Source organism: Bubalus kerabau, chromosome 8 (genome assembly GCF_029407905.1).
Source record: "Bubalus kerabau isolate K-KA32 ecotype Philippines breed swamp buffalo chromosome 8, PCC_UOA_SB_1v2, whole genome shotgun sequence".
Taxonomy (NCBI): Eukaryota; Metazoa; Chordata; class Mammalia; order Artiodactyla; family Bovidae; genus Bubalus; species Bubalus kerabau.
The window spans coordinates 56744174-56759486 of NC_073631.1; the positions used below are offsets into that span (position 1 = coordinate 56744174).

Consider the following 15313-nt stretch of genomic DNA (forward strand, 5'->3'; position numbering starts at 1 on the left):
GCCTCTTGACGAGGGTGAAAGAGAGTGAAAAAGCTGGATTAAAACTCAACATTCAAAAAACTAAGATCTTGGCATCCAGTCCCATAACTTCATGGCAAACAGACAGGGGAAAAAAGGGAAACAGTGACAGATATTGTTTTCTTGGGCTCCAAAATCACTGTGGGCAATGATTGCAGCCACAAAATTAAAAGACACTTGATCCTTGGAAGAAAAACTATGACAAACCTAGACAGCATATTGAAAAGCAGAGACATCACTTTGCCAACAAACGTCTGTATAGTCAAAGCTATGGTTTTTGCAGTAGTCATGTTATGGATGTGAGAGTTGGACCATAAAGAAGGCTGAGTGCCAAAGAACTGATGCTTTTGAACTGTGTGCTGCAGAAGATTCTTGAGAGTCCCTTGGACAGCAAGAATATCAAACCAGTGAATCCTAACGGAAATCAACCCTGAATATTTATTGCAAGGACTGATGCTGAAGCTGATGCTCCAATACTCTGGCTACCTGATTTGAAAAGCCAACTCACTGGAAAAGACTCTGATGCTGGAAAAGATTGAGGGCAAAAGGAGACGGGGGCGACAGAGGATGAGATGGTTGGATGGCATCATTGACTCTATGGACACGGGTTTGAGCAAACTCCAGGAGACAGTGAAGGACAGGGATGCCTGGCATGCTTCAGTTCATGGGGTGACAAAAAGTCGGACACGACTTAATGACTGAACAACAACAAGCACAACTGCCTTCTCCCATACCTCTCTGATAAGGCTTCGTCTACTTAATCCAGATGCTTTTTAGAACCTGTAGCAACTGTGTTTATTCTCCAAAGCTCCACAGCTATTCCACACACATTTTATAATTTATACAGCCATTTAGTGTCTATAATTTACAAGAACTGGAAAAATGAGAATGTCAAGTTTGTTCATCACCACTGACCTTGTATTATTTTAATCAAAAGAATGGTGTTCTGTTTCCAACAGTAGACAAAAATATGCAGATAATAACTGGAACTAGTTAAAAACAAAACAAAACAAAAAAAAAAACACCCAAAACTAAGATTGTTATCTTAGCACTTGAAGATAAAATAGTGGGTTAAAGTGCTGGGACTAAATAGAGGTGAAAAAAGAGACTAAACATTAAATGACAAATAAGACATAGACTATGCAAGTTGAAATGATGGTAAGTGCTATAAAAGAAAACTACTATTATTGGAGAGAACAAAAGGGAAACTATTTTGGTCTGGATACCCAGGAATGGCATTTCCACAGAGATCTGAAGGGGACAGGGCCTCACAAAGAAGATTAATGGGGTTCCAGGCCAGGCTAACAATTTGTGACAAGCCCTGAAGTAGAAGAGGGCTCAGCACACTGCTGAACTAATGGGAAGCAGAGTGGCTGGAGAATATTTGCACAGCTTTTTGGACCACATATTTATTGTGTAACTCAATTTATAAACAAATATTTTAGAAAAATCATAAACTGTGCTGCCATGAAAAATTCCTGGCAATAGTTTTCTAGATATTATGCTTCTTTACTATATAAGCCATTATTATGATAAATTATTCACTAAGACCACTCTCAGTGTAACTGACCAGAAGTTGGCTTAAAACTGTGAATCAAGACACTCTCAATAAAAGGGTTCTTAGAAAGTTACATAAAGGGGCCATCAACTGTATATAAATGTAAAATAAAACAACAATTTGGAATATTAGGAAACATTTATAGAAATCTTATCCTGTAATTACCTGCCAAGAAAGAAACACATAAATCCATTTCCCTGAAATTGTGCAAATTTATTTATCTTGAAATTGGGTGAAAATTGTTCTGAGGCTAGAGAGAATAGCATGAATTATTTGAAGTTCTTTAACAGTAAAATGAATGGTTGTGAGGGAATCTTGCTACTATCCTTATATATCTGTTCAGATTTTAGAAATAATTCTATCACTCTGATTTGTACTTATCTTCATATTTTATTCCAATTTCCTAAATCAGATTCCATTACTCAATTAAAACACAATTCTCAAGCAGTATGTCTCAACCTTTTTCTAACTCTACAGGGTTTATTTGAACAATATACACGCTTTAGTAACATCTTGGTGAGGTTTCAAAAAACACACTCTTCCTCCAGGGATTCTCCTGTCTCTTGCCTTGCACACTCCGCTGGAGAATCTGAAATTTAATACTGGAACTGTTACAGGAAGGCGGACCCCTTCCAGGGCCCGAAACTGGGCTCTTGTCTAATACTCAGAAATGAGTTTTCCGAGGAGACACATGTCCTGACAAAGCAAGAGATTTTATTGGAAAAGGGCACCCGGGTGGAGAGCAGTAGGGTAAGGGAACCCAGGAGAACTGCTCTGCGCGTGGCTCACAGTCTCGGGTTTCATGGTGATGGGTTTAGTTTCTGGGTGGTCTTTGGACAATCATTCTAATTCTGAGTCTTTCTTGGTGGTGCACGCATCACTCAGCCAAGATGGATGCTAGTGAGAGGGATTCTGGGAAGTGGACGGACACGCGGTGTCTCCTTTCGACTTTTCCCGAACTCTTCCATTGGTGGTGGCTTATTAGTTCTGTATTCCTTATCAGGATCTCCTGTCATAAAACAACTCATGCAAATGGTTACTATGGTGCCTGGCCAAGCTGGGCGGTTTCAATCAGTGTGCTTCCCCTAACAGAACCACAGATGGGTAGAATGCTGACCAAAAGTAATTTTTATCATGAAGGCAAACTCTTAAGAAAGACCAAAATGGGCAATTGGACAGTGCGTTGAATAAGTTTATCTACCAGGGGACCTTAAAATTTCTCTTAATGTCTAGTAATTATTTTCTATTAATATGGACTTTCAAATCCCACACTGCAGTTTACAAATCGCAAGGGGTAACCAGATATTTTCATTGATAATCAAAGATAATTTTCAAAAATTATACCCCAGCTTCTGACACTAACTAGTTGATTACCTCTGGAAAAAATGTTTACTTCTTTCTGCTTACTGAGAAAACAGAGGTAGAATGAACACACTGAACTCCAAGGTATCTTCCCTAACTTTAATATTATAAGACTATAAATCCATGATTCACTATCAACATGTAGAAAAACAATGTATATATGACATGGTGGATAGAAAACAATCTAGAAAAGGCATCAGTTTAAGTATCTACCTCATTATGACCTTGTCATTTAAAATCTAAGCCACCTAGATAATATCTATTAACATGGTTATTAAAATGTTCTTCTTTTTCTAGAGAAAGAAGTATGAGGCAGGGAGAAGGTATGACACCATAAATATAGACATTCATTGGGAGCAAGATTAACCTGAAGGGGTGGTCGTAGAGCACTGTTCCGTGCACAGCCAACAATGACTAACAAATGACTAATCTAACAAGGTCCACAGCTGGGGGACACTACTAGTGACCATGGTAGGTAGCTCACAGGAGGTGAGATGAAATCTCTGTTTTTTTCCCCCCAAAATTGGAAAACTAATGAACAGAAGAAAATATGGAAATAAGTACTTTTCTCTGGTCTGTAATATTTGGTTCATGACCATCAATGATTAAGGGGAAAGGAGGCTGGGACTGTGTCTGTCTTGTCATGCAGGGAGCTGACTGTCAACAAGCACCCTGTGATCAGTAAGTCACTTGCCCTTGTGCTCTGCTATGCCAGGTCCCCAGGGTCTGGGGCCTCCCTGGTTTAAATTCTCCAGTGCATCACTCTTCAGTTGTTTGTGAGGGTGGGAGTGGGGGTAACACAGCTGCTGAGATTCAGAGCGAGGAGGGATCTGATGGTCTAAGCTTTGTGTATGCACACTTTCCACTAGCTCTCTTCTTCCCCAGTCCAAATTTAACCCCAGACTCCAAGAGCCCTGGTATCTCCAAAATCTTAAGCTTTTAGTGGGTAATAAATGTCATACTGCATCATAAGAGTAAGTGACACTTGGTTCTGGCTTTCAGTGCTACTAAGTCAGTTATTATTTTTCCATCTCCTTTCCATATTCCAGAAAATTAACATTCCTGATCCACTGTTGTATCCTTGTCTGTCCTCTATCTCCTCAAATTCATGTCTTTTTAAATATTATTATTAATTTACTATCATTTAAGGGATATTTCCTAAGAGAAAGGGATATATGTTCAATGTGCCATGTTGAACACAACATGTTTTATTTTTTAAAATGAACTGAAAAAGACTCAGGGAAATTTGGCAAAATGTTAACACTTGTTAAAGCTGAACATGGTTGGTATCTTTGTATTTGCATATTGGTCCCCATTTTTAAAGTAGTTAATTTAGCATTAAGATAAGTCAGAATTCCATTTATTAAGCACATAAATCCACACAGAAGTGAATTCCGATTGATTAGTAACATAGGTAGAAGCACCATTTTATCCTGAAAACACCAATACAAGAGGTAGTACCAGGAACTAAAGACAAAAAGACTATCTTTTTGTAGAAGAATATTCTCTTGTATGGGGCTTCCCTGGTAAGTCTGCTGGTAACGAATCTGCCTGCAATGCAGGAGACCTGGGTTCGATCCCTGGATTGGGAATATCTCCTGGAGGAGGGCATGGCAACCCATTCCAATATTCCAACCTGGAGAATCCCCAGGGACAGAGGAGCCTGGCAGGCTACAGTCTATGTGGTTGTAAAGAGTCGGACATGACTGAGTGCCTAGGCACAGCACAGCATTCTCTTGTGTATATTTCTTATCTGATTGAGAGGCTTCATTTATTTTAAAATTAATATTCAGTTTTAAAGATAAGAAAGATCTGTGCAGTACACATTTTCTGATGATTTGTTTTGGGTAGTTATTTTTAGGATCATATGAAAGAAGCCAAGGTATTGAGTAACTTGTCTCTTCCCCCTGCTCCAGGATAACCAGTGAGAGAATCCAGAGATTCACACACCATTTTTTTTTTTCCTGGTCCTCTACTTAATATATTTCTGGATTAGCCTAAAAATGCAATTACAGAAGAAAGTCCATGCTTTTCAAGGCATAACTCAAAGGGGTCCTGTGTTTTGACCTTTAACCCAGGGACTAGTTACTCTCATCATTATTATATAATACTCACTTATAAACTTAGATTTAGTATTTCTATTTAGATTTCCATGTTTGACCCTTCACCAACCTCATGTGGTAGTGAGGGAAGGTACTCCTTCCATCTATATTCTCGAGATGCAGAAGCTGAAGCTGGATGGCGAGTGACTTCCCCAGTGCCACACAGCTAATGGGTTTTAGGCAAGATTAGAATCCAAATCACAGGACTCCACCCCTTACTGTTCTACACACATACACAGCCTTTCTCTGAGCACCACTGTTACATACTGCTGCTTTACTACCAGAAGGCTCCCTCCTGTCAAGATGGAGCTGGGAGACAAATCAGTCAAGATTTTGACTATTACTGCATTTTCACTTTTCCTCCAAATGCTTTGTCTGTTGAGAACTTGGGAGCCAAGCTAACTGGCTTGCCAAATATATACTTTCCTTGACTTTAAAAAAAAACCACTATGCCATGTTTATATCCATCATTATACCTCTAGTTCTTCCAAAGTCTTCATACATAATCATTAATAGTATGTGAGATTTCAGGGTTAGTTTGCAAGGCATACTAGAGTGGATTCCATCAAGCCCGACTAACTGGAAACTCTCAAAATTGAAGCAGCCCTTATGAAGACTTATACAAATTAAGTCATCTAAATAAAGAAACTTCTTTATAACATTCTGCAAGGAACTAAGTTTCTACCCCCACACCCCACCCCCACACCCCAGCCAAAGGACCAAGTTTTAATATCGTGTGCCAAAAAAAAAATCATAGATATACACTGAGGGTGAAGATGTACATAGTAATAAGCCTCTTTTCCAACAGAACATCCACACTATTTTCACATTTGTATTAATATGCAAAGAAGTAAAAACAACACTACACCTACAACTAAAAGGGAAAAGAATAAAACTATCCTGAAATGATTTAACAACGTCATCCTTACCCCCTCAAGAAATGTTATTCTAGGACTCTAAACTATCCATTTTTCAACTCATTGTAATTTACTGTTTCATACACTAAAATGGACACTAAAATCTGTCATTATTACTGGCCAAACTATAATCGCAGCTTCTCAGCCTGTCAGAACTGTAGATTCTGTAGACTCTGTGAGCTGAGTTATCCTAGTTTGTTTTTTAGGTCCAAGAACTAGTGGTTGGGCTTCTGTTTGTTTTTAGTTAAAAAAAAAATGCAGAAAATGAATACTCCCACATGTTTGTGCTTTTAGCACATTAAATATGCACTCTGAATGGTTCCACATAAATATGTTTACTTTAACACTGTAGATGTCACCAGAAAAACAAACTAAATTGAAGAGTTCTTCCCAGCGAGTATTGTAACAAACCCTTCATTTTCTGTAGGCTTAATGGGGACAAGGGGCTGATCATGAACTCAGTGTTTATCAAAATAAGCAAACCTGAGAAAAACAATGAGGAGCACAGTGATGAATCTTTGGCTAAGTAATGGAATCCATTCTCAGGAAGAAAACTCTTGAACATATTTAAAATAATGATGATGAAAGTGAAATATTTTATTTATGTGTCTCAAAAAATTAAGAGTTGATGGTAAACCGCTTGCATAGGATCTTCTACTACATATATTAGGTATACTATAACTTGATTCAAGTCCATGATAAATTGAAACCTTTGAACAAAGTCCTTCAAGGTTAGAATGATTAGGTTTTCTACTGTGTAAGTATGGAATATTTATTCCTGATAGTAAGATAGTTCATTCCACAGAGCTAGTTTCTTCATTTTTACTTAATAAAGTCAATTTATTCCAAACTCTATTCCTTCTTTCCTCCCTCAGAATATATTTATTGTATAAATCTAAGTTTTGTTACTCTGTAAGTGCTTATTTTTCTGCAGTAGGTTTATTATGCAGTATTTTGTAAAGAGTTAACTCATAATAACTATATAACCAAACCCTTTTGAATGCTTAAATATTGTGATACTGATTATTTTTATACAAGCAAATGATTATTATTTGGTTTATTGGCTACAAACAATGGTGCCAGAAGTTGTATAGAACTAATGTTTTCCAAACAGGGCTATAAATATTTGCTATTCTTCTTCTTTATGGTGCCCAGTTCTAAGTAGCAAAGTGTGAACTTTTATATACTAAGAATGGTTTGAAACTGCCCCCAATAAATCTTCTCAGTCTGAGGCTACACTTCCATATCATTGAAAGAAATAGCTGATATTGCACAAAGTTTTGAAATACAGTCTTCTCCAAAGTATAGCTTCATCAGCAATTTATTTTAACATCCACATTTCCCTCTCAAAGAGAATTAAAACTAATTATGTATTGTCCCAAATGCAAAGATACCACTGATACCATATGAATTCATATATTATTCAAAAAGCTGATTTTTTTTTTTTACTTATTAATATGACTCTTAGGTAAACTGTATCTCCATTATAAGAGACTTTGCTCTACTCAAAGAACAAATTTTGTTCTAGCTATAATAATCATGGAAATATTCTTTCCAATATATTTACAAACATTTTGATACAGTGTTTGGAAGGCTGCTTATTTCAGAAATTTTTAACTAAAAATGACAGCTTATTCTAATTCAGGACTGAGTGTCTAAATAAGATGAAAGACATAAGCATTTGTAATTCTTCAGAAAAAAACAGGCAAAATGGTTTTCAAACTTGAAATACCTGACCCACATAATATAAACCTTGATTTTGATTTAATAAATGTCAAGATTACTAAGATACACCATAATGCCTTACTGTCACAAATTTTAAAGTCTTTTCATTGTGCCAGTTAACAAGGCTACATGTATAAATTATAATCATTCTTACCAGCGTTATAAAACTTAAAGTGTTACATAGCAAAATTAGAAGAAACACATTCTGAACGATGTGAACAGCTCTTGAGAAAACAACTTCCTCAAAGGCTCAGAGCTAAGCCAAGTGGCCAGCACCTGGGCTCTCCCAGTAGGCAGCGATATCCATCAGATCCTCTGGGTCTTAGAGTCACAACTTAAAAAAAAAAAGTCTTCAAATGTAAAAACTAATTTTCAGCTTACTGTACAAGCTTATTTGTTGTAGGGCAACACATCTGATTGAAAACTTTAAAAGTTCTAAGTCTGAGCTGTGCCTCAGAACTAACTGGGGAGCTTTTACTAGTTATGATTGCCCAGGCCCTACTCCCAAATGATTCTGAGGTCATTGGTCTGGAGTGGGGCCTGTTTTTAAGCTAATGTAGAGATGAGAACCACTGCTTTGCACACAGGAGTATGACTGTAGAATCATATTCCCGCCCATCCACATCCCCCAGATGTTCAGCTTCCATTATTAAGATCTTTTTTTTCCTGCAATAGGAAAATGCCTATATTCATACCACAAAATGAATGGCAGATGCCAAGACTCTCTGCCTATCTCTTGGAATGAGAACAAGTTTTCATGGAGGCAATGAGTAAATAGTTCTGAAAATTAAAGAAGCCATTTTCCTAAGATGTCAAGTATATATTAAGCCTAGCAATTGTCTTGCATTTAACAAAGATGACATTCCAAAGGAGTACAGTAGGTTGCAATTTTCCCAACTTTTTTTCCTGACCTAAGACAAAGGCAGGATGCAGTCATATCATTTATAGTGGTAGAATGGCAATAAATATCAACTAGGAAATGAATTAGAATTTTCAGTTTGGAATAAGTTTATAATCTGGGAAAACTGCCATTTCCCCCTGTGATTTTAATGCATTCTCTAGAGAACCACAAACAGCATAGTCCTTAGCCTTCCCTCTGCTCCACCCCCACGTGAGAATCACTGCTAGGTACTCTGAAGATCAGCTCTGCAGCCCTAGGCACACTGCTTGACTTTTCTGAGCTCAATGTCATCTACAGGTAATAATATTTACTCCACCTGCCTGATAAAGTTGCTGATAGGCCAAGTTAGATCATGAATATGAAAAAAATTTCATTAACTGTGAAAAACTCTAAGTAATAACATTGTTAATATAACTAATAAAAAGCATTCTTTGATATGCATGAACTGTAGACTGAGAAATTAGCTCCTTAAGAGAAGCAGAGATAGTCAGTCCACCTTTTAAGACAAATTACTAGAGCTTAACCAATTCAAAGCTGTCAGTCTCCTACAGAGAAGCTAAGTATAGTCAAAAGGTACCGATTTTCATTTATTCAACAATTAACATGTACGTCCTGGGAACCGACTCTCATGCATGGCCCTGGGCTAGACATGGTGAGGGCTACAAAACTGAGCGAGATGCCAATTCTGCCTTTAAGGAGCCTTCAGCTCAGTGACAGGGAAGAGGGCCATCCACACAGGCACTACAACTTTGAAATTAATGAGTCCTTTAGGAGAGAAGAAGATAAACACTCTGCAAATCCAAACAAGGGAGAAATCACAGATGTCTGGCTGGAGATATGGAAATATAGGTAACTCACATGAAGCTTGGGAGAAGGAAATCCTCAACAGATAGAAGGAAGAGCGAGAGGCATATTTTGGCTAGGAGGAAAGTTCATGAAAGGAAGTGGAGGACAAAGTAAAATTTATTTTATTACTACAGTTCATCCAAAATAATTTACTGAAAACTTATTGTTATCCAAGAGTAATGCTAATTGCTGGGAATTCAATGTAAAGCCAGCAAACATTAGATATGTAATAGCAAAAATCAATTACGAATTGTGACAAGCATCGGGAAGGAAAAAGTACTAAGAGAAATAGGGAAACACATTTCAGTTTGAGTGGTCTGGGAAAGCCTCCTTTTGGAAGTGACAGTGAAGTCTGGAGGGAGACGTGGAATGCAAAAGCCTATAAACAAAGATACTCAGAGCATCTTAGGGACTAAAAGAAAGCCAGTCATAAATACAGAGGCAGGGAGAGAGTGACAGGAGGAAGAGGAATTTCAAACTAGAAACATGTCCTGTCAAATTTTACAGAAAAAAAGAAGGACTGAGAATAGACCACTGGACTAAGAAAAGTGACCTATAAGAAGACTAATTTAGCTGTCTTTAACTTTTTCATGACAGATTAAGGTAGGCTAAGGTATTAGCTATATAGAATTGGTTTTGAACACCAGGAGCTGATACTTAAATAGAACCTAAAACGTCTCAGTGATGAAGGAATTAGGATATAATATGATTCCTTATAAAACAGTGTCATAAAAAGGCAAGGATAGACCACAAGTGGAAGTCAACCAGAAACTGTATATCTAGTAGTAGCAGAGATGTATCAGTTGACATTAGAGACCACATATTTATACCACGGGCTTCCTTGGTGGTTCAGATGGTAAAGAATCTGCCTGCAATGCAGGTGACCACAGGTTCGATCCCTGGGTCGGGAAGATTTCTTGGAGAAGAAATCCACTCCAGTATTCCTGCCTGTATAATTCCATGGACAGAGGAGTCTGGTGTCTATAGTCCATAGGAGCACAAAGAGACGGACACGACTGAGCAGCTAATACTTTCACTTTCTTTCATTTAGACAGAGCTCCTCTTCCTGCTACACATTTCTGGTCTATGATCCATAGCCCTTGGAACATGAAGTGAGAAGACGGATGGTATGGTCAGCTATCTAAGTTTCAGTGTAAGTTTGGCAGATACAGTATAAGTTCATAGAATTTAGGGGATAGTAAAAGATCATTTGCAACTCCAAGATGGCCATGAAAAAATGGCAGGTGAAGTGAAGGAGGAGATGAGAGACTATGGGGAAAAAGTAAATAGTTAGCAGGTTAGGCATAATTAAGGTAAAGTGTAGGAAGAAATGAGAAAGTTAATTTCTGATTTCAAAATCTTAAAATAGAGTAGATCTCATTGGTGGCAAGGTCCAAGGTGTGTCCATATTTGTAAGATAGCTAGAGTGAAACAGTTAAAATGGGCAAGAAATGATGTGATTTCAAAGAAATTAAAAGAAGCTCTACATCAGTCAACTTAGGGAAGCCTGACTTAGAGGACAAATAAGATAACAGTTAAGCAAGCTCCAGGAGTTGGTGATGGACAGGGAAGCCATGTGTGCTGCAGCCCATGGGGTCACAAAGAGTTGGACATGACTGAGCTGAACTGAACTAAGCATAGATCATGCTAGAAGCTAGAGCTGAAGGCATGAATAATCACAACAATATTATATCCAACACACGTTTACACAAGGACCAATGTACCACCAACACCCCTCAACCACCTTTCCAGGCATCAGATGGCAACTAGACTCAAATTTAAAGTTGAAATGATGAAAAGATTCTGTAGCCTGAAATTAGCTGTTCGCCCTTCCCTGAATTAGTTTGTCTGAGTCCAAACAAATTTCAATTTCATGGCAAAAGTATTATTCAATCCTCTATTTAAAAAAAAAAAAGACTCATATCCATATTTATATATACATATATATAGTCTTTGAAATTTGATAAATTTAAAGGAATCTTTTGTTTAAAAAATTAAAAGGCAAGTTGTGCATATCTAAATAAACACCGAATGGCTTTTGCTCTCTTTCAAAAAGCCAGACCTCAAGTCAACCCCTTTAAATTGGCTCAAGTAAAAACTATTGAAGACTTAAATATGTAAGAATATGGGTTTAATTTTACATTCCCAGTACTAAGTTTTCTTATTCAGAGCAATTTGGGTAAGACTTCTAAAAATTTACTGCGTAAGGGGCAAGTGCAACGAGAAAAGTCTAACTCAGAGGACTAGTAGGACGATGTTAATTACACCCAGATCACACTATCGCTAGGCATGCTGTTGTCACTGACGCAACCTACATTATCATTCCACTTTGTGATTATAACAGCACCTTGGTAATGTTGAAAGAACACAGAGACGATAACCTGCAAAGAAGGCCTCTAAATATATGACACATGAATGAATCCTTTTCATAGAGACAAGCAATGTATGGGCAGCATCCAAAGATGAGACAAACGGTCTTATTATCATCACACCAGCATGAATCAATTATTTGTGACATTTGAGACTGTGGGAATCTTTTTCCTTAAATCTCCCAATCTAAGTTCTCAAGAACCATGGAAAATGTATTTAATTAAATAACATGCCAAAGCAGAACAAATTTCTCCACCCATTCTCTTCTCTGGTTCACTTAATACAATTTCACCCTCTAATGCCAGCATCTGGGGGTTTTAAAGAGAGATTTCCCTGACTTCTGTGTCTCCTGCTACAGAACCCAGGGACTTAGGAAGAATCCAGTTTCTAGTAGAGAACCATGGAGTTCAGATTTACCACCGAGTCCTAAAGGACTCTTTAAAGAATCACGGGACAAGTCACAGTATTGACTCCCAGCTGTGCTATGGTGAAGAGCAATGGGGCTCCTGAAAGGAGTGGAGGGGACTTCCATCAATCTGCTGCAGCCCCTCATTCTCAGCACTGAGCCTGGGTAAAGCTGAAGCCAGCTTTACCAAGAGCTGGATAAGAGCTGGGAACCACTGCCTCCCTCCTTTCTGGCAGCTGTTTTTATAGCTATATGAGCTACTCATGCAGGGGACTAACAACTTATCAACGGATGTGACGAGTCCTAAAAAACTTCTTCATTCTTGTATTTCAGAAACTTACTAAAAAATTACAAAATGGGTACAAGGTAATATTTTTTGCACACCAGAACAAAATCCTTGCTCTCTCAATGCTTCACTGGCCCAGCTTCATGGGCATGTGACCCATGCAAGAGCATTGAGCAACAAGTTTAAAAGCACCCGTGCACTTGGTTTAATGCTCTGCGGTTGCCATTGTGAAATTCATAACAAGTCTTCCACAAGGGGCCCTGCAGTCTCATCTTACACGGTTCTCCACCTTCAAAATGACATAGCTGGTCCTGTCTTCTTCAGACCCTAAAGAAAGCTGAATCTCCTGGCTTACCTGTGACCTGAGCATTTCCTACAGGTAACTGGGATCTAATGTAGCTTTGGGAAATCAGCCCCTTAACCTCATCATTTTTGCTACACAGGAGAATTTTCTTTTTAAAATATTATTGCTTTTAATACAATTAAATAATTCACCTAATGGGGAAAAAATGCAATGCAGAAGAAAGTATACACAATATTAAATAGAGTCTTCTTCACCAGTATATCCTCACTCAATTTCACATTACCAGAGATAACTATTGTGAGGACACATCTTCCATTAAGAAAAATAAATAAATACACACATATATTAATTTGACACACACACACTGATTAATTTTATCTTTTTTTTAAATTCTAATTCTGTATGTCTACTAGATGGAGAAATCCTTTGAAGTGAAGTGAAAGTGTTAGTCGCTCAGTCATGTCTGATTCTTGGCAATCCCATGAAGTGTAGATTACCAAGCTCCTCTGTCCATGTGATTTTTAAGGCAATAATGATGGATTGAGTAGCCATTCCCTTCTCCAGGGGAGCTTCTGACCCAGGGATTGAACCTGGTTTCCTGCATTGCAGGTAGATTCTTTACCATCTGAGCCACCACTTTTCACTAGATGGAGAAGATTCTTTAGAATCTACCAATAAAGATAACCAGCAACTTCAAATCATGTTTATTATTTTTCACTCATTTCAGAGTCCTCAGCTGCATTCATTCAGAACAGGTGACTGATGGTAGCACAAAGGAACAAAGACCCAGAGATAACCAAGTGACTGCCTTATCCCAAGCCACTAGGCTATTGTGAGAAATTCAAGAGATTAAGAAGCAAGAAAAACACAGATAAAGCCCTAACTCTGCCATGTTGATTGGTAGAAACATGGATTTCTGTTTTCTCACCTGCCAAATATGGCAATTTTTATGAAGCTTCCAAATCCTCTTCCCAATTGAAGTCTTAGATTTAGGAAAAGCTATTTCCACCACCCATCCTCAGTTTCACACTCAGTCCTTTGTCCTCACCTGGGATTGTTCCACTGCAGAAATCTTTAAGTTCCTATTTCCCATTCTCATTATCCGTCTTCTCTTTCCATCTATCCCATTCACTTACTGCATCTATACTTACTTTTGTTCCTTAAAAAAAAAAAAATCTTCAGGGATTCATTAGTCTCATTGGTTTTTCTTTTTTATTTGGAAGATCCTTCCAGTCTTTACTTCTTTCCCTACCCATTTGATATTCACGACTCATCACCTGAAGCCCTCGTTGGACAATGTCCTTAAACCCTTTGCCCCACTGTCCTTTCATCACCACTATCATTTGCCCAAACTAAAACCTTGGTCTTCCTTCCAGCTCCTGCCAGTCCCTTACCCAAGATGTCTTACTGATTGAAGCTGAATCCACCTACTTCCTGCAACCCCACCTGCCACTCTACCCCAGTCCAGGCCACCTTCTTTTCTCAGTTGGATTAATAACAATAGTCTCAGTTGTTCTCTTAATGCCTTCAGCCCTTACCATTTTAAACTACTGAAAAGCAGTCATCCTAAAATATAAACTAAAATATAAATTTAAGCCGTTTCTACCTTCCATACCCTCCATCTTCCCTTAACCTTTGTTAACAGATTCTTTCCCTCCATCTCTTCACTCCTCATTAACAATTTACATCCCAGCTTACACAAAACTTCTCCACCTTTCCTCAAACTAGCCACGTTCTTTCTTATCTCTAGACCTGTAGGTGCACTGTTCTTTAGGCTTCGAACACTCTGGCTCCACCCCTGCCCCTGCTCTGCCTGAGTTGGCCAACTCCTTCAGGTGTCATCTCAGACATCACTTCCTCTGTAAAGCCCCCTCGGACCCTCCTCTACCTGAGCATGTTTCACAAATGTGAGCACAAAGCCACCTGCAGTTATTTATCATAGCATTCAAAACACACACTATCATTTCAAGATGAACTGTATGTTTCTTCCACCAGACTAAATTCTGAATGCGGAGACCACTCCTGTATCATTCATCACTGTATCCAACACAACAGTTTTGGCAAACTATTAGCACCCCGTCGTAATGTAACCAATTTTTTATTCAGTTTTCAAAGTTATAGTTTGATTCCTAATCCTGAAAATTCATTATAGTAACACATTGTACAAGCATTAATCTCTGCATAAATTCACAGAGTGTTCAGACCCAGGAAGTTTGAGGTTTGAGAACTAAAATTATCTAGACCACAGTGTTTATGGTCTTGATCATTGAAGGTTATTTATTTCTTCAGTGGTTAGCATTTTCACGGTGGTCTCTAAACTAGTTCCCAAGCCTCAGCTCCTCCCTCTAGTTCAATGAACTCCCAAGTGGAAAAAGAGTAAGTCTGGTTTCCTCACTGAGCCCTCGTCTACCACTTGTACTTCAATACCATCTCATCTCACCTCAAAAAGATCAAAAGATTTTAGGAATATCTGAAAATCTTAATCTTTAACAAGACAGCTGCTGCTGCTGCTGCTGCT

At 38.2% G+C, this 15313-nt stretch overlaps 2 protein-coding genes across 9 annotated transcripts in view; one reads left to right on the forward strand and one right to left on the reverse strand.

Moving 5' to 3' along the window:
* The window catches only part of LOC129659174 (uncharacterized), a 480433-nt gene that overhangs the window by 438702 nt on the left and 26418 nt on the right, over positions 1–15313 (forward strand). The window contains exon 8 of one of the 3 annotated variants that reach the window (XM_055590323.1): positions 3236–3519. The exons of the other annotated variants lie outside the window; for them this stretch is intronic. Coding sequence (XP_055446298.1) covers positions 3236–3249 — 14 coding nt within the window. The 3' untranslated portion in view covers positions 3250–3519. Of the gene's footprint in view, positions 1–3235; positions 3520–15313 lie in introns of those variants that run through there. 3 annotated transcript variants of the gene reach the window in all.
* The window catches only part of MDFIC (MyoD family inhibitor domain containing), a 323251-nt gene that overhangs the window by 55955 nt on the left and 251983 nt on the right, over positions 1–15313 (reverse strand). The window lies entirely within an intron of this gene.